General features: G+C 49.3%; 1 protein-coding gene across 4 annotated transcripts in view; it reads left to right on the forward strand.

The window, feature by feature from the left end:
* Positions 1-27,244, forward strand: part of TRIM29 (tripartite motif containing 29) — a 44,023-nt gene that overhangs the window by 3,207 nt on the left and 13,572 nt on the right. For all 4 annotated transcript variants that reach the window (XM_027794745.2, XM_027794746.2, XM_027794747.2 and 1 more), the window contains exons 2-5: positions 14,161-15,207; positions 22,808-22,903; positions 24,125-24,358; positions 24,723-24,921. In XM_027794745.2, coding sequence (XP_027650546.1) covers positions 14,350-15,207; positions 22,808-22,903; positions 24,125-24,358; positions 24,723-24,921 — 1,387 coding nt within the window. In that variant the 5' untranslated portion in view covers positions 14,161-14,349. The remainder of the gene's footprint in view (positions 1-14,160; positions 15,208-22,807; positions 22,904-24,124; positions 24,359-24,722; positions 24,922-27,244) is intronic.

A 27,244-nucleotide genomic window follows, 5' to 3' on the forward strand; every position in this document is an offset into this window, starting at 1 on the left:
CCTCTGAGCTCCCGAGTCCAATTTTCATTCCTGTGGATTTCTCTTAGCCAACAAGGATTTGCCTATTTGAAATCAAGAACCGTATTTGCAGGCTTTGTTTGCCTTTCCATTTCATTTTAATTGAATCAGCAGCTAATCTCTGAATCCAAGGTTACTTTCTCAGTGTGGTGCCCTTGTCGCTTTATCAGAACCCAGTCCAGGGCAATACCTTTCCTCACTGGTTCAGTGAACGCTGGTGAAGAAATTTACTCACTATCACATGCCATTTTATATTCACTACTGTTATTGGTGACATTGATTTTTCATGCTAGATAAAAGACTTTCACTTCTTGAGTAAGAACACACTTTCTCAGTCAGTGTCAGGTGAATAATTATGCAGGACTCTCTGTCCGTGTCCCAGTCTGACTTTGGAAATCTACAGCACAGCCCCCTCACAATGCCAGGACTAGCCCATCTTTCTTTGCCCACCAGTCTTAAGTCCAACAGATTCCTTTCACAGCATGTCAAGACTTGAAGGATTCTCGCTATAAAGGTCTGTATTGCCCCTTCTACCATATATACCTTTAGGGAATCATAACCATTTCAGATCTCATCTTAGAGCAAGGTTGCCAGCTAGCCTGCTGTTTCTGCACCTCTTCAGACAGATGTTGCATTGCATGGTGCAATACATCCTCTGCCTGGAAAGCAGGGCACACTGCAAATGGTGATGAAATGCAGTTCCCTGAACTAGGGATCCACTGAAACCAGGGTTCAGCACAGAACGGACAAGGTTTTAACTTCTTTCTCACTTCTAATGCCTCCAGCTCCAAAAAGCAGAGTTAAAACCCAAGCGTCTATGCTTAGATCTTAGTTTCTGTTAAACCTTCCTCTCAGTCACTGTAACAGCAACTACTAGATACGTAAGTGCAAAGAGCTAATGTGGACACAGGGCCACAGTACAAAGCATGCTATGCGCCAGCACCTTGCTCTAATGCATGGCAGGCGTCGTGAAGCGATACAGCTCTGTGGTTACATCACTGCAAGAAACAAACAAACGCAATCAGTGCTGAACACCAAGTGGATTTTCTTTTCTCTCTAAACTGTATGTGAATTCCTTTCTCAAAAGCTTCCCTATCACCTCCTGATGTTTCTGCCCCCTCTTTAAAGCATTACTTCAGGCTGCTAAGGTGGGCATCAGGCCAGGATGCTGAATGATACTGTTTGCTTAGTTTAGTACTGGCTCCTGTCTGGAGCAGCCCTGCTGGCTGAACAAACCGTTTGTGGCCATATGTGGTGTTATTTACATGGGGAAAGGAAGAAAAAAATGTATCTTTGTGAAATATGAGTTAAGAGAAGAGAGAGACACACAGGCAGAGCAGGGTAGGAATGTGCCCATCTGAGAAAGTCATCCCAGCCCAGACTGCAGGAGGAGTTCGCACAGTGCTCTTACAGCAGGCTGTGAGGGTCTGCAACAAAGCCTCATCATGGGAGAAGAAATTGGACAGACTTCTGGAATCGCTGCACGGAAGTTCTGCTACCAGCTGGGAGACTAATTTAGTTTCTGTTTTCCCCCCTTTCTCCGCATCCTCCCTCTTTCTCTCTTTGAATAGGAGAGCAACGTGGCCAAGGGCTCAGCTCCAGCCGGATCGTACAGGCTTGGATGGGGCAGGCTGGGTCACTCCGTGGAGGAGTAAACACCAGGGAAAGCTGAAAGGGCTTTCTTTAGGCTGTGCTTGCTCTACAGTGCTGAAGAGCACAGGAAGCACTTGAAATCCCCAACAGGTCCCAGCCTGTCTGCATCCAGCTGCATTCCCTGTTGTGAAGTAGAGCAGCCCGAGGACTGCTCTAAATCCCACAGCAGCCGTGGCAGGTAATGAAAGCGGAGACAGGCAGGGGCTGAAGCTGGCAAGTGCTCTGTCATCTTCCTGCTGCTTCGCACAGCAGTACTCCCCTCTCTGCCTGGTGCCCAGCAGCAGCGTGCAATGCTGTCATCCCCAGCACAACCAATCCCTTCCCCACACAGCCCGTGTCGGTACCCTGATGCGCTTGACGAGAGATGCTGTGCCAGTGCAGGTGCCATCTTTTGGAATAAGATGTAAAACCAACTGTCTGAAAGCCTGGACTATAAAAGTTCCCTTGGCAGCTCCTGCCAGCGTTATCTTCCTCCCTCAGCCAAATTCCAGGTTAGAAACTGAACAAAGCAGTAGTGATGAGCTGCCAGTATTTTAATGAGCAGTTCCCACAGATACCTTCCCACCTCTGCGTAGCAGGTGCACACATGTGCTCCCAGAACGGGAGCTGTATTTACTTCTCACTTGTTCAAACAACAGCAGTTACAAAAAATCCTCTCTAGTAAACCATCACTCAAGCAGGGAAGTGGCTGATTTGGCAAGGAAATTGTCATCAAGAGCAGTTTGCTGGGGATGTTTACACTGTGTTTCTGAGGGTATAATGAGTGTGCCGATAAGATAGTGCAGGAACTAGCTGACTTGAATGAAGGGGGAATATGTTGATGGGGAAGCTGCTAGCTGTATTCTACAAGGTGTTTGGGAAATACCCTGCTGGCAACCCTACAGAGGCAATAGCATTTATTCTTGAGCATTTACTTCATGCTGCTTACAGGAAAGGTCTTTCTAGGACAGAAAAGCAGGACTGGGAGAGCTGGCGTTCCCAGGATTATGTTTTTCTCCCCCAGGAAGGAATCTGGGCTGTTCTCCCTGCTGTAGACCTAACTATCCCTTCCCAGCATCTGGGGCGTTCCAGCGGGGAGGAGAGGAGGAGGTTCTGTCAGACCCCCAAGGAGCCCTGGGGTCCTGCTGAAAATCCATCTCGAAGGCGCTGCCCCCTGGGGCGCGGCGGGGCCGGGGGGTCGTGGCGGCAGCGCCCGGGAAGGGCGGCGGGGGCGCGGGCAGGTACCGGAGCGGGCAGGTACCGGAGCGGGCAGGTACCGGAGCGGGCAGGTACCGGTGCGGGCAGGTACCGGAGCGGGCAGGTACCGGAGCGGGCAGGTACCGGTGCGGGCAGGTACCGGAGCGGGCAGGTACCGGAGCGGGCAGGTACCGGTGCGGGCAGGTACCGGAGCGGACAGGTACCGGAGCGGGCAGGTACCGGTGCGGGCAGGTACCGGAGCGGGCAGGTACCGGAGCGGGCAGGTACCGGTGCGGGCAGGTACCGGAGCGGACAGGTACCGGTGCGGGCAGGTACCGGTGCGGGCAGGTACCGGAGCGGGCAGGTACCGGAGCGGGCAGGTACCGGTGCGGGCAGGTACCGGAGCGGGCAGGTACCGGAGCGGGCAGGTACCGGAGCGGGCAGGTACCGGTGAGGCCCCGCTGCGCTGCCCGGCGCTGGCAGCGGGGGCGCTGGGCTCGCCGCTCCCGCAGGGCGCGGAAGAGCCGGGCGGATGATGCGCAGTGAAGCTCCTTCGCCCCTGCCCGCAGCACGGGCACGGGGAGGGCCCTTTCTCCCTCCCACCGGCACCCCCAGGCTCGCCAGGGACGGACACGGCCCCGGGCCGGCCCAGGCAGCCCCTCACCACCGAGGGCGGGGACTTGGGACAACACAGCACCCCCCTCCCCCTGCCCAGCCCCGGACGCTGGCTCCGGTCCCGGGCGGCACAGGCGGGGCGGGGAGGGGGGGAGGCCGGCGCTGTCCCGGGGGGATGGCCAGCATGCCCACGCTTCCTTGCCCCGTGGGCTCCCGACACCCGTGTGCGGGCCACGGAGGACACCTAGCGGCTGGCCAGCAGTGCCGGGCTGCGCTCGCCCCACCGCCCCTGCCCGCGGGCACCGCGGCGGGAGGCTGCCCTAGGGATGCTCCCCCCAGGGATGCTCGCCCAGGGGTGCTCCCCCAGGGATGCTCCCCCGCGGCCGCTCCCCTCTCCATCTCCAAGGCTTTCACCCACGCCCCAGGCTCGGGGAAATGGCGCAGTCCCGTAGCACAGAGGGGGAGAGTGGGGCTCAGCACCTGTGGCACCCTCCCGTGAACCCAGTGGACTCTGGGGGAGGTTGTTTGCATGCTACGTGGTGTGGGCATACGGTCGCGGAAGGTCAGCGAGGAGGAAGCACCTCCTGCATACCCCCGAGCTGGGCTTCCACGTCACCCCAGTAGGGTGCAGGGCACCGGCAGGATGAGGGCAGCTGGGATGGGCCAGAGGATGCTGGGGAAGGCTTGCAGGTGTGGCATAGGGGAGAGGGGATTTTGGTGGCCAGTAGCGCTGCACCAGCCAGCCTGGAGGTCCTCTGGGATGCTCGGAGAGCCCTGCTCTATAAAAAAAGCCACTAAAAATGTGCTGGTAGGGACCCCTTCACTCACTGTTGCATCTTCCCTTGCTGCACCGGCAAGATGTGAACACCGAGTCCCAGAAAAGCTGAACACTAAAGCTCACCAGGTGAGAGATGTGGGAACCTTCCAGCAACGTCCAACAGGCCTCCATCCATCAGAAACACCCTCTTAGAAATCAGCTGCTCTTCAGCTGGGTGGTGAGCAGCATGCGCTCTCCTCAGCGAGCGCGAAGGTGTCCTTCTTGTGTGTCCACACGTCTACACGTCCACGCTGCCTCTCTCCCCTTCCTGCTGCCACGGGGCAGGGGAGGGACAAAGCAAGCGGGTGAGGGCAGCCCCCTCCCCCTCCTGTAGCGGCAGAGGTGTCCCTGGGTGGCAATGTGTCCCCCTGACATGGGGAACTCACCCTGAAAGGCTGACCCAGCCAGCCCAGGGGGCAGGACCATAGTTTCCAGGGCGCAGGGAGTGTGAGGCAGAGGCAAGCGCGCCCTTCCCTGTATTGGAAGGGAGCTGCAGCTCCCCCAGGCCGGCAGCTCTCTCACCCAATCTTCCTCCACCCCCTTGGCATCTCTTCCTGGGTGCCAGCCAGCCCCATGACGCTATGTTAGGCTGCGTTTGGACTTGATGGAGCCTCAAACTTAAATGCAATTAATGTAATAAAGGCCAGCAGCTAGTACATGCATGGAACCAACCAGAGCAGCAGGGATGGCTCCCTGAGTTGCCCAAGACCCAGGTGTTCCCTGCTCATGCACAAGCAACATCCCTTCTCCACTCCCTGGCATTCCTGCGGCCCGCGGAGCTGTAGTGCCAGCACATGGCTCAGAGCTGCCTGGGAATCTCCCCCATTATTTTGCCCTCTTTCACAACTATACCACCAACGAGGAGGCCAAATCCTGCCTCTCTGCCAGCAGCTCGCTGCTGGAGAAGCAGGCTCTGCCAGGAGTAGCGAGGTGGGGAGGCAGGAATGCATGAGCTTTTGGGCCCTCTGGGTGCTGGGCACTTTCCAAAGCTCACATGCAGCTGTAAAAGAGTTCTCCAACCTGACTGGCCATCCTGTTCTGCGGGGCCAGCAGGCAGTCTTGGTGACAGTGCTGGCTGGCACACAGGGAGCGTGGCAGATGCCTGGCCTGAGGCTGTGCCCCTTGCTGCTGCTGCCAATGTCCAGTCTGCTACCCTGCACCTTATTGTGGGCACTTACCACATACAGCTGCTACCGCAGTGACAGAGCTGCCACCAAGTCTGGAGGAGAGCTCCACGGAAGCCACAGAGAAAGCTCTGCCCTAGGGAGGTAGGTGAGAGGATGGGATGGACAGGCAAGCATCCGAGGGCAAGGACACAGTGGGTGGCCATGCCTGTGCCACCAAGAAGCCCATTATTTCCCCTGACTTGGAGTCAGGTCCTGCTGCAGGGGGGTTTGAGCTGGAGAACCCTTCAGAGGTTCATTTTGCTGGGTAGGGGTGGAGCAGGGAACAGCTTTTTTGGGCCACCAGGCCACACAGGAGTGAAGCAAAGAGGCCCCAGTGCAGTTGGCAGGACGGTGGAGGCTGGTTACAGGGAGGCTGGGAGGGGGACTCAGTGTGCAGGTGACTCAGTGTGCAGGGCTGTCCAGAACAGTGAGGATGCACCTGGAGAGAGGCAAGGGCTAGGGCAGAGAGCTGGGACAGCAGGATGAGAGGTGAAGTCTGGGCTCCTGCCATTTAACAGTGGGGCTTGGAAGAAGGTATAAACAGGTGCTGAAGGACTGTGAGCTCAGTGCCAGTGACGTAAAAGCTACGATCAGCCTGTTCCCAGATCCATTCCAAAGCAAACATCAGACATTTTCCATCAGACACTGCTCTCCTTGGATGCCAAATTTCACTCCCGTTTGTGCAAGCCAGGGCCAGTGTCCACATGCTCCCATTGAATTGCAGATGCCTTCCCAAGCCCCAGACACTGAACTGCCCCTGACAGGAGCAGATAAGGGACCTGGGAAGACAAGCTGTGTCAAGGACTGCCTGCTCCCTGATCCCATCTCCAGCTGCAGGCCAGCAACCCAAATACTGTCTCTGTGCTGCTGCCTGGAAAAAAGCAGCCTTGCTGGCATTCCCTGCAGCTTGCTGATCCTGTTGTTTGCACCTGGAGAAGGGGATGGCATGACACAGTTGTTTCCCAGGCAGTTGCCACCACCCTAAAACCAGAGGGTGGGATTCGGCTGCAGAGGGGATAATGCTGACCAAGGACAAGCAAGTCCAGGCAAGGCATGCAGTGCAGCGTTGCTCCCGATGAGTAAGAGTGGTGGATGCTAACCCTCCTCGAGGTCTGGTCCTGACCCTCGCCCTGCCTCAGCTTCTGTCAAGTTATCCTGTATTTATGGCAGTGAGTAAGGGAGGCTCAGGCCCCAGGTTCACTCTCTTATCTAGGTTTTATACTTCTCTCCCAGAATTGTTCTGATTTTTTTTCTCCTTCTCCCTTCTTTTCCCAGTATTTCCCCCTCCTCTTTGTCTCCCTGCTTCACCTCCATCTCATTTGTCTTTTGCTGCCCCATTTTTTTGCTCTGTATTTATAGAGGAAGGGAAGAGGGGAGTAAATCAAGACACACACACACACACACACATGCTGGATATTTGTCTTGCTCAGTCACAGAGTGAATAAGCGTCCTTGTTTCAACATGTTTTCCCATTTAACTTCCCAGGGGCTTTTCAGAACAAGAATTCCTCTGAACAACCAGACACAAGAGCTGAGCTCACAGTCATTTGATGTGTGTGGTGGCCTCATTCCTCAGGCTTCCCCCCGTCCTGCACTCCCGATTTCCAGGAACACCACAATGACACAGGCGGGGGCCACCCTCCGCCTCCCCTGAAGGCTCCCCAGCAGGCAGGAGAGCCCAGCGAGGGCAGGATGAGGATGCAGCTCCCCAAGTGCTGAGCTGTCTCTGGTCATGACGGAGCAGCAGCCCTCATGCCAGCAAAACCTCCCGTGGAGGTTTCTGCACAGGGCAGCCCAGACCTTGCCTGCTGGGGCCCTTCCACCTCTGTGGGACTGCTCAGACCAGCCCTGCTGCCCTGGGTGGGTGACGGCTCCCCATCCCTCTAAGCATCTTCCCTGCAGGGGGGCCTGTCTCAGGAGGCTGAGCCTTCTGCAGAGATGTGACTTGAGACACCGAGGCTCTTGCAAGAGGTGAAGAAAGATCTGGTGGAGATGGCACTTGCACTTAACAAGGAAGACACTGACCAGGGCTAGAGCAGATCCCATGATCTTGCCATCACCCTCAGACCCTCACCAGCACCCAGACTGCAGGTGAGCCCAGTGTAAGGGGAAGAAGCATCTGTCCCCTCCTCAGCCCCACCTGCAGCACTCTCTCGGGGCAGAGGTTGCCCTGTCCCACTTCTCCTCCCACTGTGCTGGGCTCAGTGGCCACATGGGCCTGGGTGCCTCGGGAGGGACAGAGCCACAGTTTCTGTCTTCAGGGCAGGCCAGGGCAAGGAGAGCTTCTCCATGTGCTACCCTTGCTAGAAACAGCTGCTGCCTGGAGGGAAGCTTGGCTTGATATTGCCAAACATAGAGTATTTCAGTGCATTTCGTGTGTTAGGGAGAGTCTGTTAATAGTGCTCTGTCTTTTTCCTTCTTTCCCTGTCCTTGTTCTGCTCTTCTTTATCCATCCGTGTTTCCCCTCTCCCTCTCCACCTGCCTCCTCCAGGCTCGGCACTGTGAGTCAGTCACACCCTGTACCATCACCTTCACTTGCTCTCGCTCCCAGACCTCTCCAGGGAGCTGGGACTTTGATCTCATGAGGTCAGAGAGTCTGCACTGGGAGGGAAGCTGGGGAACAGCTGCCAACTTGGAAGAGCATGGGTGTTTGGAGAGGGGGACCGGGGAACCATGGGATTGCAGAGAAGGGGGTGACTTTTAGAAAGAGATAAAGGAGGAGCAATTAGTGATGTACCTTATTAGCCATCTTTTATCACCCATCACCCAGTGCAAAGCTTCTTCCAGCTCCATTAGCACAGAGCCCTGGACATCAAGCCTGCCTATAGCACATGATGGGGACTTGTCAAGTCTTGTTCATCACAAATAAAACTCTTACCAGTGGTACCCTCAATCTTTTCCCAGCTTGGGCTCCATCCCACAGCACTTCCCTCCCAGTCTAGGACCCCAGCTGTATGACAAGCTTAATCGGCACAAACAGGTTGGAGCAGAACAGTGAACAGAATCACAATCTCCCCGGTTCACATGAGGGACCATCCTCAAAATCGCATCTGCACGGTTACTGAGGAGGACTTGAAAAGTGCCAGTGCCCATGCTCCCAGGAAGCCAAAAGACAATATGGCATCCTCCAGCATAAGGTATAAAAGCTCCAGTGGTCCTTGCCAACCCAGTTAAGGAATACTCCTTCCTGCTCCCAGGTTTGGAGATGTGTTCCAGTGCTGAGCAGACACCTGAGAGGTCCAACCAGCTCCACCCAGCTTCCCCATCTCAGGCTGTGCCAGTCTCCAGTGCATGAAAAGGCGGTGGAAAAGAAAACAAAACATGAAAACCAATGACACAGAAACCAAGTTAATCATCAAGGGTGGGGGGTGGGGGGCGGAATCCTTCCTGGCCTCTACAGGCAACGAGCAGAAGCCTTGAAATACAGGCTTAATTAATTAATTAAAACCAATATGAACATGGTGCAACAAGTCTTGTAAGCACATTGAAGGCATGCAGTATCATCCATACAGTTATGCAATGTGTTGATGACTGTAGCAAGCTCATCTTGAATCCAGTTTGGATCCTGGTGGCCAAGACTCTGTTTCAAAGGCCATCCCTGAACTCTGCTCCTGTGATGTCTAGAAATCGTCTTCTAATTCCTAGCCTATATTTTTTAATGAACAAATTCACCCTATTTGATCTTACACTAGCACTGTCCTTTAATTCAAATAGATTTCCCTCTTTAGCTGGTATTCCCTTTCCTGTCCTCCACATGAATTTAACGCTGAGTAGTTGTTTTCCCCTTCAGCCTTTTCCAAGTTGAAGACTCAGCGTAACCACTAGAAAGGGGTCCTCCCCCAGGCAGCACATATCCTCCAGTTAATGCCCTTGTCCCGTCACACACCCTCTCACTCCTTCAGTGAATCACCCTCCTGCACGCTCGTGGAGCATCGTTGTTACACAACGGGCATTTATGTCCTGCCTGTAACTTGTGTCAATAATTAAGGTTCCCCACGGCCCAGCTCATAGCCTGCAGGCCTGCTTTAAGGCCTGGGAAGCTGGAGTCTGTCCTGCCACGGTACCCTGGAGGAGCTGCTCGGACGCTCACACCACCCTCAAACCCCAGGTCCCCCCATCTGATGCCAGGTCCTGACCGTCTCCAGGGAGCTCTCAGTTCAGCCTGCCCCTAGCGGGAAAATGCACCCCCCAAACAACTGGATCCCCCCGTTCCATTTTCCTCCCCTTCTTCGCCGACCCCGAGACACACAGCTGCGTGTGGCGAGCCCACATTGTCACAAGCCTCTGAACTTTGGTTTATGCCATATAATTTGAGTCTTTCTGGTACAACGCCCCACTCTGAGCATGTCTGCAGGCTGCTCTAAGCACATCTGCAGCATTTCCCCCCATGCGCTCTGCAGCAGGATAGCTCCACCGACTTCTCTGGGTGCATTGCTGACTGAATCTGATACGTGTGAAAGCAACACGAAGCCTTGAACTTGTTCTGCCTGCTCTGCTGTTACACGGGGAGCTGGTTAATGCACGGTCATTGCCCAATGGTGTCTACATGCCTGACAGATTGATCTCCTCTGCTTTCTTGTAGCAGCAATAGCCTGCATGCATTTCAGCTTCACATCTTCTGCGCTGTGGATTTATTTCATATAAAGGTGTAAGAAATGAGAAAGGACTGAAAGTATGTAGGATGTGAAAGGGAGTGTGGATTAGTGGGTAGAGCACAGAGTAGGCAATTAGCAGACAGGTTCCCTGCTCCTGCTTTGGTTGGAGTTGTTGTGAGAACTGGGGCTAGTGAATCATGGGCTGGTTGATCTAATTCTCTATGACTTTCCATGACTTCATCAGTCATTGGTGTTTGAAACTCTGCTCTGGAGCCTCTCTAAAGGAGTGCCCCAGGGTTGGCTTAACTGTTTCTATTCTATTTAGTTTGAAATGGACCCAATTTTTCCACTTTTTCCATCCTGGGGAAATTATTTTTTATTTTAGGCACCTACCCATGAGGATTTTTGTGCAGCTCGTTGCACAGAGGAAACACTTTAATACAAGCAGTAAACTACCCAAACTTACTGGTGCATATACAATAAAAGAATTAAGTTCAAAATAAGAACAGAAGCGTCATGGAATATTTTGTAAAAAATCAAGGATTTAGAGGGGTCACAATCATGAAAAAGCAGAGAATGAGCAAGCAAAAGGCTGCATAGCAATTTCAGAAAAAAAGTTTCATTTTTGCTGAAAATTTTCAGTCTGTTCCACAGTATATGCTTCAGTTTCCCTAATTGCTACATGGGGTTAGCAACCCAGACCTATTTTGCAAAGGTGTTGTCAAGTTTAATTTGTGAACCTTTGAAAAACGCTCCGAGTTTTTCAGATGAAAGGCACTGCAGATGCCAAACGTGGGTGTATACTCTGAGTCAGAGGCACAGACATGGGCATACTGTGTGATCGGCTTGACGCAGTGCACTAGATAGGAGACAGTTGTCCTCTGCAGGAAATATAGGGGTAGCTGGTGCAAAAATCACAGATGATGCTTACACAAGTGTGAAATCATGCTATAGAAATCAGGAACCACCCTCCAGGAGGTGCAAAGAGAAAGCCTGCAATAAAGAGACGTCCAGTCTGTACTTTATTTTGGCTTCTAAGTTGCCTGAAATACATGTGTGTGCACAAGCCTTCTAAATACAGTTGGGAACCGAAGCACAAATTGTCTAACAAACTACTGTTTAACTAACAAACTGCACTTTAACTCCAGCAGTCCTCCTGCGGCTCCCAGCATGGCTGTGGTTATGAGCACCGATAAGACCATGTGCACCTCAACTCTTGGAGAGGTGTGAACAGTAGATTTCCCAGGGGGGAGCAGAATTAGTAAGAGAGAAGTGAGTTCAAAACCAATTTTTTGGCATGAAAAAGATGTGATGATGTGTGATGTGCAGAGAGATGACAGGGAAAAGAGTGGGCTTGGCCTTTGGCTATGGGACAGAGCTGCAGTCCCAGGATGCGTGGCAGCAGAGGCGATGCATTTAGTCGCTGCTGGTCACACATGGCCCTGCCATGGTTCCTCAGGTATGTGCAAGCGGGACGTGCCTAATGCCAGGCATGTGGGATGCTGCAAGAGTGAGCTGAGGTAGAAAGGGGACCAGTGAAAGTGGCATTAAGCAGAAGTGACTGGCAACAGCAGGGAATGTTCCTTGCGCACACGTGAGTGACATCCTTTCTTTCTTCCTGCGGACTCGAGGGAGGTTCAGCTCAGATGACTGGCAGACAGATTTTTCTTCAAGAAATCCAGTTTGCGCTTGGCTCCATTAGTCTGTGTGTGTGCGTGCACATGACCTCTCTCTTTCCATCTGACACAGAGCATTTACGCTGAGGATTCTCCAGACATAAGCAGCAAGGACAGATGCCACCCAAGCTATTCAAAAGCCAAAGCAGAACCCACAGCTTTATGGAACATACCGGCTGTCATGAGGGCTGACATCAGCCCATCTGAGTCTGATTCGAGCAGCATTAGATGATAGACATTGCAATGTCTTGCATCTCAAGCATGGCCGTACTTCACAGTACTGCAACAACTGGAGGAGCTGAAGCCGTGGCTGGCGTCAGGGTAGGTCAGGCAAAGTACAGCCATAATGTGACTTATTGGAGGGTGTCAGTCCTGTATGTGCCTCTGCATGGACAGAAGAATCAATAATAAACCTCCTCCTAAGCCCAGTTAGTTCCAAGCCTGCCTAGGATAACAGGATTAAACTCGTTTACTCTGGATTTGCATCAATAAAACCAAGATGAAAAAATTCAGTCCTTAATCTTTTGACTGCCTTACCTACTCCAAAATCTTAACAAAGTGTCAGGAAAATGAGAGAAACCAGGGCCACCTTCTTCCAAGTCAAATCTCTTCAGGTAGATGTTTTTTTGTTTCTTAAAGTATTAATGCTAGTTTGGAAAACCTCTGCTGAATCTTTCCTGTACACGTGAGAACAGGCACCTCCACCCTCCAGTATTTTTAATTGCTTGGAGATCTACAGGACTGTTGATGTTATAAAGATTAGCTCAGCCCCAGAAGCCGGGGTAAAGAAATACATACATATATGTCAGTCAGTCTTTCTTTAATGAAATTTGTTTTTAAAAAATAGCATTGCCCTTTCCTATTGCAGAGAATGACTTCTGACTTATGAAAGACTACGGTCCTATTAATAAAAAACCTGTCCACTAGAAATTACTGCAAAAGGTGTGGCCTTTCCCAACAACTATTATCCAAAAAAATACTGGATACTGAATCATTTATCATATATAGAAAGTCATAATGATGTACAGGCACTAAAAGGGGCTGGATCTATGAGCCAGGGGTCCCAACTGCATTTCAATTGAAGAGAAAAAAAAAAAATTACCTTCCTTTTTCTCTCATTTTGCACAGAAAAAGCCCTTAGAAACTGTATCTGTAAGGCGGGCGCTTCCTGGCTGTCTCATTCCCATATCAGATCCAAAATGTATGCTGCTCCTGTTTTGGGCTGCGCCTCTATTTCCTCCACATCTGAAAAAGATCTGCAAAATGCAGACCTGGATTTTTCTTCCACTACTAAGGACACTTCCAGCTGGGGTTCTGTTACAGATTTCTAACGAGACATTATTATGGGCTAAAAATCACATTCTCCAGCAACACCACCATTGCGTTCTGCGAAAATTAAATTAAGCACAAATCTTAGGCATGGTTAATTTACACCCTGGGCATTAATCTCAGAGCAATCTCACTGAAATTCCGAGCATAATCTGTGCTAAATTGAAATGATATGAGAAGATCAAACTCCTTCTTTTGAAGTGGATGGAATTCACCAGTGCTTGTAAAGAGCCTTTTTCTTCAGAAATCTTCTGCGATTCTGACAAGTTGAACATTTCCCAGGAATACAGCTAGTGGCGACAGATCTATTTTTAAAACTCTTTCTCAGTTCTTTTTTCTTGCAAGAAATATTTCGGCCATCTAGCTGTAAAATATTTCCTCTTCCAGGTATGCCTCTCAGTTCGGTGGACATTTATGGGAAGAGCTCCGTAAGATACACCTAAACCCTTATCCCAGTGAGAATAGTGCAATGGAATAGGCGATGGGGGTTGTATTCTGCTGATCACATCAGTGGAGATTGCATGGCCCGGGGGAAAAACAGGACCAGCCAATTTTTACTTCAGGTCATTTGGGTTCTTCTGATGCGCAGTTGGACCAGGTCTACAGGGATGAACCATGCGCAAATCCAGCATCAAAATAAAGATAATAGGGTCTTTTAAACCCAGTATTATCCATATATTTCCCCTCCCTGCCCTACTGAATACAGTAAGCCCTCAGGGGAACCCAGTTTGAGAATGCTTTATTCTAGGCGTTCATTTTAATTACAACCATCATTATTTTTGTGCATGCGTATGACCCAGTTAACAAACCCATCTTCAGCATCTCATGGTCTCTCCGACCCTGCCCATCTCTGCAAGGAGGTAACCTCAGCTCCTGGCAACAATGAACAAAATTATTTTTGAAACAAGCGGTCAAACTGGTTGCTACATCTTAATGAAAATGATTTTTGAAAAAAAAAAATTTTTTTTTTTCTATGTGTATAAACAGCCCTTCCTCCCAAACCTGGTTAGACAAGAATGTTCCTGGGTGTGGACTGCCTTGTATAATTAACTGCACAGCTGTAGCTTCTGATCCCTGGTAACGTCTGTTTCTTTCTTTCTACCTGCGACTACCTAGCACAATCCAGGCTTTCTCCTCCTCCTTGCAGGAGCTCCAGGTGCGTCACTTGGGCAGAATCTTTGCTGCCTTCCACCGTCATTCCTTGCTGAGACGACGGCCGGGCAGACGTACCCGCTTTAGAGAGGGCTGAGAGACAGGGACTGGAGGGAAGGCTGAGCAGCGAAGCCAATCTGCCCTGGTCAGACAATGGAAACGGGGAGTGCAGCGAGGACAAACGGTACCGCTGGGAAGCCAGAGGACGTGAAGAGTCCATCTGCCCCCAAGAAGGAAGAAGAAGTGAAGAAGACCGCAAACCCTGGTGGAGGCGAGAAGGAAGCTATGAAAGGCACTGGCAGTGCTTCTTTGGAGACAGGGCAAATCAAGAGCTCCCTCTTCTCTGGCAGTGACTGGAAGAGGCCCATCATCCAGTTTGTGGAGTCTTCCGATGAGAAGAGATCGACCTACTTCAGCATGGATTCGGCAGATTCAAAGAAGATGCAATATGCCAGTGGACAGATAGGAGACATGAGGAGACCGCCCCTCTCCTTTGCAGAGAAAGGTGATCTCAGGAAGCCCCTCTTCTCCTTGGATTCCAAAAAGAGCTTCCTGCCCAGTGAAGGGGAAGGAAGGAAGTCATTGTTCTCTGGGGGGCAGATGGGGGACCTGAAGAAAACTTCCCTCCCTCTGGTGGAGACGGGGGACCTGAGAAGACCCACCTTCAACAAGCCTGACAGAGCAGCTGGGTCACGGCCCAGGGTGAAGCTCGAGGATGTTCTGTGTGATTCCTGCATCGATAACAAGCAAAAGGCCGTGAAGTCCTGCCTGGTGTGCCAGGCTTCCTTCTGTGAGCTGCACCTCAAGCCCCACCTGGAGGGAGCAGCCTTCCGGGACCACCAGCTCCTGGACCCCATCAGGGACTTTGAAGCAAGAAAGTGCCCTGTGCATGGGAAGACCATGGAGCTGTTCTGTCAGACAGACCAGATGTGCATCTGCTACCTCTGCATGTTCCAAGAGCACAAGAACCACAGCACAGTGACAGTGGAGATCGAGAAAGCGGGGAAAGAGGTAATGCTCTTTTTATTGCACATTCCCATCAGTCTTTCCAATGGACCTCAATGTCACACCACAGCCTTTGCTCTCCAGCTGACGCAGTCTCTCCTCAAATCATGTCTGCAATGTAGTTCTGGTATGAGGGGTGGTGGATGGGAAGCATTTAGTGGAGAATTGGTATTCCCTGGCTTCTGCTCCAATGGGACTGTCGTTCTCCTGATGGCTGGCTACAGCAGCATAGCGCTGGTGGTGTGTGGCAGAGTGGATTTGGGGGCGGGGGTGTGTAGGGAAGCTGGTTTCTACCCCTGACTTTCAGCAGAAGCTGAATCAAAGCCCTAAATGATAAGTTTTCCAAAAACTGCCTCAAGTTTTGACAGTGTGTCTGGAGTGTCACCCACAGCCAGGAAGGGGGTGCATTCCTCAAGCTCAGGACCTCCAGAACACAGGCGGTCAGATCAGCGGCTGCTGGGTTACTACTGGAAATTGCTGTCTCAGCTACTTAGAGTTGAGATTATGGGGTTTTGTTTTTCTTTTCTGTTACGGCTATAATAGTGTTGAGCCACGCTTGTGGGAAGAGTCTTCTGAAAGTTAGGTGAAGAAAACCCCCTGGGGCAATCACGAAACATTATCATCCCCCTGAAGTGTTACTACAATAGGTTTAGCAGGTGGACATCTAAGGAGATGCACGGTATGTGGAACAGTGCTCACTTGAATGAAGTAGTAGTAGTAAAGATCAGGGTCCCACTGTCTTCAGTGCTGTACATCCCCGCAGGAAGAGCGTGTCCTGGCCTAGAAACCTTCTCAGCAGGCAGGACAGGAAAGGCTACAGAAAGGAGACCCGTGAAACATTAATGTAAACCAACTTGCCTAGAGTCACTCAGCCAGTCCACGGCAGAAGCTGGAAGGGCACTAAGGCGTGCTAAATCCTTAGGCACAGCCCAAGCCAGTGCTCTGATGTGGGGAACAGGCACATACAAGTACCCACTGTTGGAAAGTGTTACCCTTAACTCGGAAGAACAGTTTAACTCTTCCTACACTGCTAGGAAGAATTACTTTGTAAGGCTGAAAAAAGCATCTCATTTAGAGCGTATGTCTTGTCTTTCTGTGCAAATTTTTGGTCTTTTCTTGCAATGTCATCTCCATCTTGCAGCCTTGCTGAACCAAACAAGGTTTCTTCCATGTCTCCGCCTGTCTTTCTTAAAGAAATTCCTGCAGGGCTTGCTAGCCTGCTGTTTGTTTCATAATTGCTTGTTCTTGTGTTTTTGATGTCAGCTCTGAACATAGCATATGCCCAACTCTCATAAAGCTGCGTCTAGTGTCTGCCAGGTTGTCCAATTCCTCTTCGCTGTTTCTGCTGAGAAGAGGTTAACAGTTGTTCCCTGAGGAACCAAAGCTGTTCAGATCCTTCTTCCTGAGGTTGGATGGACCTAGAACACCTTGCTTTTAAAGAGGCAACCATAGCTGGTCAGAGATGACTTTACCTAAGATTTAAATGGTATTTGATTTCTTTCTCAGAGTCCTTGTGCCGCTCTTGTTAGCTCCATGCTTTAGTTCCTGCACTGTCCTGTGCTGTTTCTGCAGCTGCTAAGCCCAGAGGATTTAGGGCTTTATCAATATGAATCATACACATGTGCAAGTTTCTCCTGACAACGAGTTTTGATCATGTTGTAACTTGAGTGAGTATTCACTCAGACAAAAACAATTAACAGGATAGCTGTTGCTTACAAATGTTTATTTCTAGCCCTGATTTATTCACCATAGGTGGAGCCTTAGCAGGTACCACAAAGAGGAATGAACATTTCCAAGTCCCTTGTGTGCACCGCCTATTCTTTTCAAGTCTTGTAAATCAGCTGAGCTGGAATGTGACCACAAATTGGAAGAGTGGCAAAGTGTGGCTGGTGCTGCTGGCTTTTGTGAAAAGAATAAGCAAAAAACCCACATCAGGTCGTCCCTATCCCTGCTCTATTTTGACAGCTTGGCATCCAAGCAGCTCCTGAGTAGCTCGACTACCACCAAATTTGCTAACTATGCCACTGGGCTGGTGACAAGAACACAGCTCTATCTAGACAGACCCTTTCACACAGTGTTGGCTGTCAAGGAACAATTGGTTTATCTGCGAGGACTTCCCAGTCCCCGGTCATACTGAGACTCCAAAGCTGGAGAAGATCCCAGCAGAACTAGGGGTGGTTTTTATGCTGTGATGTGCTTAATCCTGACTGTCAATCTGTGTGCTCAGCAATTCGGTGGCACAAAACTGTCACACAATAAGGTGTAATATGCTTGTTTTACATACGTGTATTCCTTTAGTAATGCAGAATTAATGCAGGTTACAGCCTCTTTCATGAGTTTGTCTTTGCTATAGGCGTGCAGGGAAGAGAGGTGCTGTACTCAGTGTTGGGAAACCACAGGGTAGCTTAAATCCCTCTGTAGAATTAGGTAACTCTGCTTGGTCCACAGTGCAGACAGAGACAGTACAGCTTCAGAGAAGAGGAATGCAAACAAGCCAGTATACAGATACCTACTGATTAGGGCATTTAGGCAAGCAGTGGAAAGCCTGGTGTCTCTCTGCCTGGGAGACAGACGGAGAACAGAGCACCATCTTCCACTTCGCAGGAGCTTGGGATGAGAGTCACCCACCCCCCTTTGCCTGGTGTGCTGCTGAGCGGGCAGGAGTGGAAGGCACAGGGGGTCAGACAGAGAAAACGTTGCAGGGAACACAGAGACCTTTTGTCTGAGTTTCCACCCAGTGGTATTCACCTATTTTACCCAGCAAACTTTTAATGCCTTCCCCAGATCCACTTTGCATTAGTTTCCTGCTACAGTTTTAAAGGAAAAGTAACACCCCCGCCAGAATCAGGACAAGAAACGACCAAGAAAAAGTCCATGAGGCTGGGTAATAACCACACACAGCTGAAAAGTAAGAATTGTCAATAGCAGCTTGTACACGCCAATAAAACCCTCTGGCCGGCTTGATTTACCAGCAGAACTCGAGCCCCCCTTTCAGACAACATCCTTCATTTTGAAAGGGGTCCCTTCATTCAAAACCTGTTTTACAGGCCTGTTCTCAAAATGAGACAACCTCGCATATGCCTGCCAGTCACCGAGCCGTAAATAACCTGGCGTTACTTTCGAGCGCCAGCCTCAGTACTCAGCATGTCAGGTCAGTTCTAGTGAAAAGCACTTTGATTTTTTTCTTTAAATCTTTACCTTTAAAGAAAAGTTCACATTGTACAGCAGGTTTAAAGAGGCACCAGAGAACTGCTGTGCAGAAATGGGAGCTGGGTGTTCCTTGTTTCAACAAAGGGACTTTTAAAAGGAGAGACTTCACAGAGTCTGAACTAGGCTTTGAAGTCAACCATCCACAGAGATGGATCCAGAGGGACATCCATTTGAGCCCTCTCGGTATTGCTTTCGCTGCCTGAATAGAGAGCAAACGAGGATGTATCAATATGCCAGCGGAAGGGATTTTGGTCGTTCTCACCGATGCAAGGTTAGGGCATGGTGCGGCTGTGAGACCTTATCTACACCAGTTGTGGTTGCTCTGCGGACACAGCTTAAATAGATGCTCTTTCCACAGAGACGGCGCAGTTTCCTGCAGGATGTTCCCTAGCGGGGCGGCTGGGGAAGCTGACCTGCTGCAAATTTTGATTACAGTAGATTTGCCTGTCTGCCTGCATTCTATGGTAATGCCTCTACAGTGAGGGCAGAACCCAGGGAAAACCCACCACTTTGCAAGGAAGGAACTCTCGTCAAACTGTGCAAAACAGAGAGCCTTTTCTGGCCTCAGGTCATGCAGTGACTAGTGGCATTTTGCAGGTTGCTGGCAGTCTCCCCAGACTGTAGCCCACTGACACCCACCTCTGGTTAACAAAAGCTTAGACAGAAAAATGTAATGGCTAAACCGGCAGAAATTAGGTCTCAAACAATTTGCTGATTTCTCAGCCAGGTCATGTCCAACACGGGCCCTGTACAGGGACAACTAGTTTAAACACTTTTTTCTAGCTTCATTATTGCATTTGGTTGTTGCTGTTAGGTAATTAGCATAGCTCTCCCAGGCTGGTGACACGGGTGTTCCCTGATTCAGGGACGCAGGGACTGGGTTCCCAGAGCATTAAGACATGATGATGCTTGTATTGCCGCCTTGCAAAAAGGAGTTGCATCATGATGCAAGACTCATAATCTCACATCTTTAGGTCCTTTACACCACAAGGGCTGGGCTTGGTTGTGGATGTTTAGGTGCACACTCTGAACTTTCACTTAGGCCTCTTGACTGTCCTAATTAACTCAGACTCTAATAGGGGATCCTCTCTTAGCTCAAAGACTCTCAGTGCCAGTATTTATCAACTTGCTACAGTCAAACTGAATGGTCTAAACCTGTATTTCCCAGATCTTCTTCACCGGTAGTGGTATTTCTGCACTGTAGGGACTCCCGCCTGCAACGGGTGGATCTGCTGTATTATCTTTCACTAGGACCTTCTGGACCCCAAGCCTCACCCCAGGGATTTGTTCTGGGTGGTCAATCACGTAAGGGATCTGGGATTGTTGACCCTGGAAAATCTGAGAAATACGAAGAAAGCTAGGAGAGAAGTTTCTTCACAGGGGATGAAGCTGAGAAGTTGGCTGTCCCTGGTAGCTGTAGCCAGCCTGCTGTAAACGTGACACAGGATAGACCTGGGCAGCTAAAGCAGTCTTACAGCCAGTGCCAGACTGAACAGGGCCTTAAAAACATCATGAAATCACCTTTGCTGAACCCCTTACATCCTGGTCCATCTCCAGAGCCCCACTACTGAATCCACCTCCTGGTGCCTACTTCACCAGTTCTTGTACTATTCCAGAGCCTTCCTGGACCCCTTTAACATTTTTTCAATGGTAAAACTACTTTTAATGTTTGCGCTACCATGCAATGAAACAGTCCCCTTCCTCTCCCTTGCCCTTGCTGGTGTCTGTACTAGTGTTTCCTTTTGCCCTCAGTATGGGCGTTTTAACCCATGCTGAACCTGGATGAGTGTGGTATTTGCATTCTGGCTATTGGAACTATCTCTGTAATTTCCATTTGCAAATCACAATCCTCACTCTAAATTGCAGTGTGGGTCTGCTCTTAAAGAGTTGTTACATCCCATCCCAGAGGCACCCAGACTTTCTGGGTGAAGGGATATTATAACTGCAACAAGCTGTTAAGAGGTAGCTATCACTTTTGAGCAATTAATAGTTTGCAAAATTCCTTTGAGACCCATCTTAATTAAAAAGTACTATAAAATTATAATGTTGTTATCACTACCTTCCAGCCATCACCTGAATCTTTTTTCTTATTATCTTTCTTTTAAAGCCCCTTGTATTTGGGAGTGTCCACATGGCTGTAAATGGTCTGCTCTTCTCAAAACAATCCTTCCAATCCTTCTCTGACGATTTCACTCACATTCTTGTCATAAGATAGTCCAGATATTTAGGGTCAAGGAGGGAAACAAGACCTCCCACTGCTCAGGAGATGTGCCCTTAACCTTGCTAGCAATTAATGCCATCTGGATGTAGCTCTGTGGCTCAAGGAAACAACTTGCATTATAATTTCTCCCGTTGGTTGCGGCAGTGCAATGGATATTTGGGTCTAAAATGCTTTTTATCTCATTGCATTTCCCTGCTGTGCAAAGATGGTTGTGCACCTCTGCATCTTGATGCAGAGGACATCTTACAGTGCACATGAGAATGGAAAAAAGCATGCACTGCTCCAAGTCACTGTCTTGAAAATGTGAAAACTATAGTATCAAGCTCATGCCTCTCTTGATCAGTAGTAGACCAAATTTTCTCATCTTGATAGCCATATGGTTTCCTGATGATCCTGTACTGCAAAACCCTTCTGTGTCTGCCCTGAACCCCTGTAGCATATGACCTTCAGCTCACGACAGCATTCAGTTGACTACTGAAGACTGTCAGGGTGTATGGATAATATTTAGAGGGCCAGTGCTCTCCCAGCTCTCAAGAAACAAGGACAATCACAATGACAAAGTGAGGGTGCAGCTCTTCTGGCATTGAGGTACCTTTGAGTACATTTGCCTTCTGTGTTCCCCCTTTCTTCTGTTTCATAAAGCAATAGAACAACTACCAAATTGTTTTCCCTCTATAAATAGAGATTTTCTAAATTGGAACAGCAAAAGTCAATGGCTCTGGGATGCAGCTGTGCTTGATTCAAGCTCAAGAGGTTGCTCAGACACTATGGTGACTGGCACCAAGACAAGAGCCCTGATTTCCTTGGTCTGAGCTGGTTGACAGCTTGTTGCCTGCTCTTCATTGTGCGATGCTGGTTTCTACTGGAATGGGGAATTGAAAACTTTTAAACTCCCACCTCAATGGCAACTATGATGACAAGAGAAGACCCAGGTTTTCATGTTGTATTATGTTCTTGGATGCGTGACAAAGCAGTGAGAACTACACCTTGTGCTTTAACGGCAAGGAAACCTCATGTGTTAGTTGTGGTGGGAGTGGGCTGATCCATCCCTCGTCTCTCCTGCCTCTAACTGTTGGCCTAAATGTAAGTGCTTTTGGGTGATACATCCATTTGCCAAAGGATCCCACACGCATGAACAGTGGGTCTTCAGAACTTTTCTAATGTGACATAGGTCAGCTGTGGAATACATGTCATTTCTGCCATCCGCCTAGCTCCTAACCAGCTCTGCGGGTGACTGTTCCAGCAGATTGCCTGTAGTGACAGCTGGCTCTGACCAACCTGTACACACATGAAACACAGAAAGATCTTGAAATGCGTAAACAAAGGCTTTGTCATGATCTGTTGGGCAGGGAGGTGGTTGAATAGGAATGACCGAGGGAGGTGCGGCCCAGAGTTAACGGCGCAAGGCATTACTGCACAGCCAGGTCCCGGTCTGGTCCAGGGGCACGGCACGCACGCCAGCCGGCGTGTCACACCAGTGCGCAGCTGCCCAGCCCTCCGCGGGCTCCGCTTCTGTGAGCTGCCTCGCATGCAATTGTCTGGTCTGGGCTTCTCTGGGAAGCCAGTGCAAAACGAAATGCAAATGAATCCCCGTGAAATTGCTGATCTAAGCCAAGCATGGTTGACTACACCTCTTCCCTCCTCCTGTTTTTTTTTTATTTTTTCCAAGCATTCCCCAGCTTCATCATAACATGAAAGCTCTCAATTCAGAGCAAATTAATCCACAATCCTGTCTAAACACAATTCCTGCCGGAGGCATCGTCCTCTTGTTGCAACACTCGTCAAACGTCATTCCATAATTACATTAAAACTGTTATTGCTGCAGAGGCACACCCTGGGATGGGCCCTTCACTGCATACACAGCTGAATTTTGAAACAGGCCTCTTCCCCCTCCAGCTAATGACTCTAATGTGATTAAAAGCGGCACCATGACGGTAGCCTAGTAGGTGGGTGCTTCTGCTGCTGTCTTTGCTGAGGGAGCTGAATCGCTTGACCCAGCCAGGAGCTCTGGGATCTTGTCCAGTGTCAGCACATGATCTCCATTTCAAGCAGTGCCAGGAACCTGTACCTCCCAGCTGTTATTGTTCAGGGCCAAGCGCGTAAGTGGAAGCACAGCGCCTCTTTGAAGCAGGCCACCCTCAGCCCCAGGTTCATGAGACTCCCTTCTTCTCGCAGGCTGAGCTTTCACTGCAGAAAGAGCAACTGCAGCTGAAGATCATTGAGGTAGAAGATGAAATGGATAAGTGGCAGAAGGAGAGGGACCGTATCAAGGTGCGTACAGGATATTATTTTAAGTTCACTTCTCTGGCTCTCCTGTGTCTGCCACTTCCCAACCCCCACTCTCTCACATGCCTATCCTCCTTTCCTCAGTTTCTCTGACATATCCAGCTCTTACTCCATCCCTTACCCAGCGTCTATCTCATCACTCTCCAAAACTCACTCATGTCAAATCTTGGAAACAACAACTCCCACTGGAGTCATCCCGCAGCGTACCCTGCAGGGCATCAGTGAGAGGCAGCACAGCCTTGTTGCAAAGGGATCCAGGGCACCTCCCTGCTTCGGGTCCCTTACAGCTCTTCAGCCACCAGTAGCCAAGCTGATTCGGAAACAAAGGTGTGCTGCTTTTTTTCCTGCTAGACCACACACAAAAATAAACTCCAGAAGGGCTCTGGATTGCCCAGAGATAAAGCAATAGGAACAGATGCACCAACAAACATCTTTATAGTGGAACAGCTTATTTCCATACTGATGTAGGGCTCCTTTATAATTCTTTCACCACACTAAGGATGAGAATACAGTAATGGTGTTATTTATTTTTTTCATTTATACCCTAACTGAATAGAACAGTGAAAACACTATTTGGAGACACCCCAGAAAATTTGCATGATATTAATAGGCAAAGCCATTCTTCTCCCTTTTATGTGGTACATGTACATTGGCTTGCCAGTTCTGCTTTTCGTCTTCTTTATTATTATTATTATTATTACTATTATTATTATTATTGGAAATCTGACCTAGAAATTTTAACTCTGAATATAGTTACATCCACAGTCCTTCAGAGGGACCTAGAGGTCAGGTTTGTAAAAAGTGTTTCAGCACCTTTCATCCTTTGAAATGGTGGGAATCTGGTCCTCAAATTCTTGAGGAGCCAGAACTATGATTTAGAATGTTAAACAGTGGTTTTAAACATCACTTAAGAGCGCAGTTCATTAATTGAAATAAAAGATATGCTTTTTTAATCAGGAAGACAGCATGCCCTTTAGATTGCACACACACAATTATTGCAAGAATACATATGACTTTTCTTGGCACAACTTTTCTGGTGCTAAGACTTATGTACCCAGAGTCCCCACAGTCACAGTCCAAGTGCTGAGAATGCTTGAACGTATCCCCCTCTATTCCCTATCAGCAAATGACTCACTGAGAAGTTTAATATTTTATTTCTTCTGTATCTTTCCTGCTGCCTCCTCTCTCTGCTCCTTCCCTTTGCAGAACTACACCACCAACGAGAAAGCCACAGTGGACCAGCATTTCAAAGAGCTGATCCGTGACCTGGAGAGGCAGAGGGATGAAGTGAAGGCTGCCCTGGACCAGAGGGAAAAGATTGCTTCAGAGAACGTGAAAGAAATTGTGGATGAGCTGGAAGAGAGGGCAAAGCTTCTGCGGGAGGACAAGGAGAACAGGGAGCAGATCCACCAGATCAGTGACTCCGTGCTCTTCCTGCAGGTAACTGAGATCTCATTTTCCTTTCCTTTTTTTCCCATGAGGACAAGAATTGTCCCAAACACAAATCCCAATTTGATGCAAAATGCATTAACCTTCTCCAGTTCAGTGCATCGCATGGCAGGAACCAACCTTGACATCTGAAGCTGTCTCTGCTCTAACAGGTGAAGAACTTAGGTGTTCCAATGCCTGGTTATTTTTTGTAGATGGCTACAGTTCATGGGCAGAAAATTCATCTGCCTCCTGCATCTTCAATGTTCTGGTTTGGACTTCATACTATTTGGACCCTAACATTAGCCAGTTCCCTAGGATCTAGCCTCCATCTCTTATGTTCCTCAGTAACATCTCCTCCCTTCTTTTTTGGCAGGAGTTTGGGGCTTTGATGCGGAATTATGTCCCCCCTCCATCTCTCCCAACATACAGTGTGCTGCTTGAAGGGGAGAGCATGAGCCCATCTATGGGACTCCTCAGAGATGACCTCCTAAACGTCTGCATGAGGCATGTGGAGAAGATCTGCAAGGCAGACCTTGGCCGCAACTTCATAGAGAGGAACCACATGGAGAATGGTAGAGTATCTGAGATCTGCTCCTTCCCTGCCTCCCTCAGCAAAGCCTAGCGCAGAGTCAGAGGAGATGAAGTGTGATGAGTGTCCTCTCACAGAGGAGAAAGTAAGCAAGGACCTAGGGAAAGTAGGAGAAACACTACCTGTAGCTGGAATTCACTCTGGAACATCAGAGCTGTCCTACCAGACCTATGTGGGGATGGAGCCAGCTGAACCACCAGTGATTTAAAGTATCTTGTGTGTAGGGTACCCAGGAGCCCAAACTACTCCTGCTTTCCTGAGTGCTGTTTTGTGTTATGGCTTCGCAATGTTTAATCAGTTCAGCCACCTCCTGTGTGGGACTTCAGAGGAACACTTCTCTTTGGGGTCGAGAACGGTGACCCTCCCCTCCTGTGAGAGGTCAGCAGGGACACTGCCATGCAGGAGGCTCCAAGAAGCCCCTGCAAGTTCAGCACAACATTTCTACGTGGCAGAATGACTGCACAGATACACCAAGGCAACTCAGTGGCTTGCTAGGTAAATTGAGAAGGCAGTGGCAGAAATGTGCATGTAGCCACCCCAGTATGGCAAGTTTGAAATCCTGTCATTAGCCTATTTGTACAGCTTCAGGTAGCACGTGTGCTGTACTGCATGACATACCCTTTCACAACAGCCCATTTTGGCCGCTGCCTGCCTGGCTGGAACATGAAATACACTGCAAGCGCCTGTCACTGAAAATCTAATAACATATTTTCCAAGTAAAAAAGTCTCCGTTTTGGAGTTCAGGTTAAGCTGCAACTGAAACCAGCATAACTCACTCTGCTCATACTCTCCGCATCCCACTAGGGAAGCTTTGCTTCCCTCCTGCCCTGAGCCAGGGTGTTCAAGGGACATGCAGTGCCAAATGGTCCCCGCGCCTCAGTGATGTTTAAGAATGGGTGATCTCTCTTACGTGAATAGAGAGGTCATGGTCCATACCACAGCACTGCAAGGAATCTCCCAAGTTTTAGAACCCACTTACTTCCTGCATCTCCAAATTAGTTCTGCAGAAAGGACTTGTTTTGCATCAAGCTCACACATAAGAGTAGCTGGACAGGGCACCAGGATGGGACTCCACAACCAAGGTTCACTTCCCAGCTCTCCCACAAATAGCCTTTGTACCCTTGGGCAAGTTACTTAATCCCATGAAATGACCTCTTGCACTAAGAATAATAGGGATCGAAATCAATAGTTACCTCATCAGGCTGCTATAACGATATAATCTATTAATAATTGTGGAACCCTAGATACCAGAACAATAAAGGTCAAGAAGCTGGATAGGTAATGTGAGGACAAATTGCACCCTGCTGTTTAGGAGGATGTGTAACTCAAAAAGATGCAGGAATAATCTCAAGTCCAGTTCATACGACATTAGCAGCTGAGGAACTCGGCCAGAAATCTGCAAGATCACTGTTATTTCATTCAAATTCACAGTACTCACTAGACATTCCTTCCATATTAATACACCACCTTTTTCCTGGGCAACAGCTGTGCAAATCACTTCCAGAAAAGACAGATCCACATTACAAGATGATATGATAAAGGAGGAGGGGGAGAAATGATACCCCCCCCCCAAAAAAAAAAAAACCAACCCAGTTAAAAAGCAGCTCATGGAAAAGATGCATTGAGGTCAGAACAACATGGGCTCAGTTACTGGTCAACAAGCTAATGATTTTCAGAGCCTGGGTTTTGTGAATCAGCCTGTCTGGCATTCATAATCTAAAGCAATAAGAATGAAGGTGACATGGGACCAGAGCACATTTAAATCTGTTATGAGAATCACTAGTATTCATCCTGTGGCAGCCTGCTGCCTTCCTGCATTATGGAGAGAAGTCCCAGGCCCCCAGGAGCCTGCACTGGAAACGGCTCAGCGATGTTTATCTAGCGCCATCATTCTCCATTAGACATGAATGAGATGGACCAGAGATGTCTGGTCCAGAGAACCAACCTTTCAGAACAGTCAGGAATCATATTCAGTGCTCACGATGCCTAGCTAGAGCCAGATTTTTCAACTCTTCCTTCCCTTAACGAAGTACCAGAAATGGAATGCTGTTTGCCTTCCAGCTTTTAACACTGCAGCTACCTAGTCAGATTCTCAACACTCCATGTGCTGAGGTTTGCTGAGAAATTTGGCTGTGACTTAATACAAACAGATGACAAGCAGCTCAGATCCAAAAGAATTTTTGTACATTTTTCTTTCTTCTTCTTTGTTCACCTGGAGATTTGCAGCATTTCCCGACTCCGGATGGCGTAATGCCAAAGGGGTTTTGGATGCCTGACTACTCACAGCACTTGGTTCTGAAAACTAG

This window comes from Falco peregrinus, chromosome 15 (assembly GCF_023634155.1).
Source record: "Falco peregrinus isolate bFalPer1 chromosome 15, bFalPer1.pri, whole genome shotgun sequence".
NCBI classification, from domain to species: Eukaryota; Metazoa; Chordata; class Aves; order Falconiformes; family Falconidae; genus Falco; species Falco peregrinus.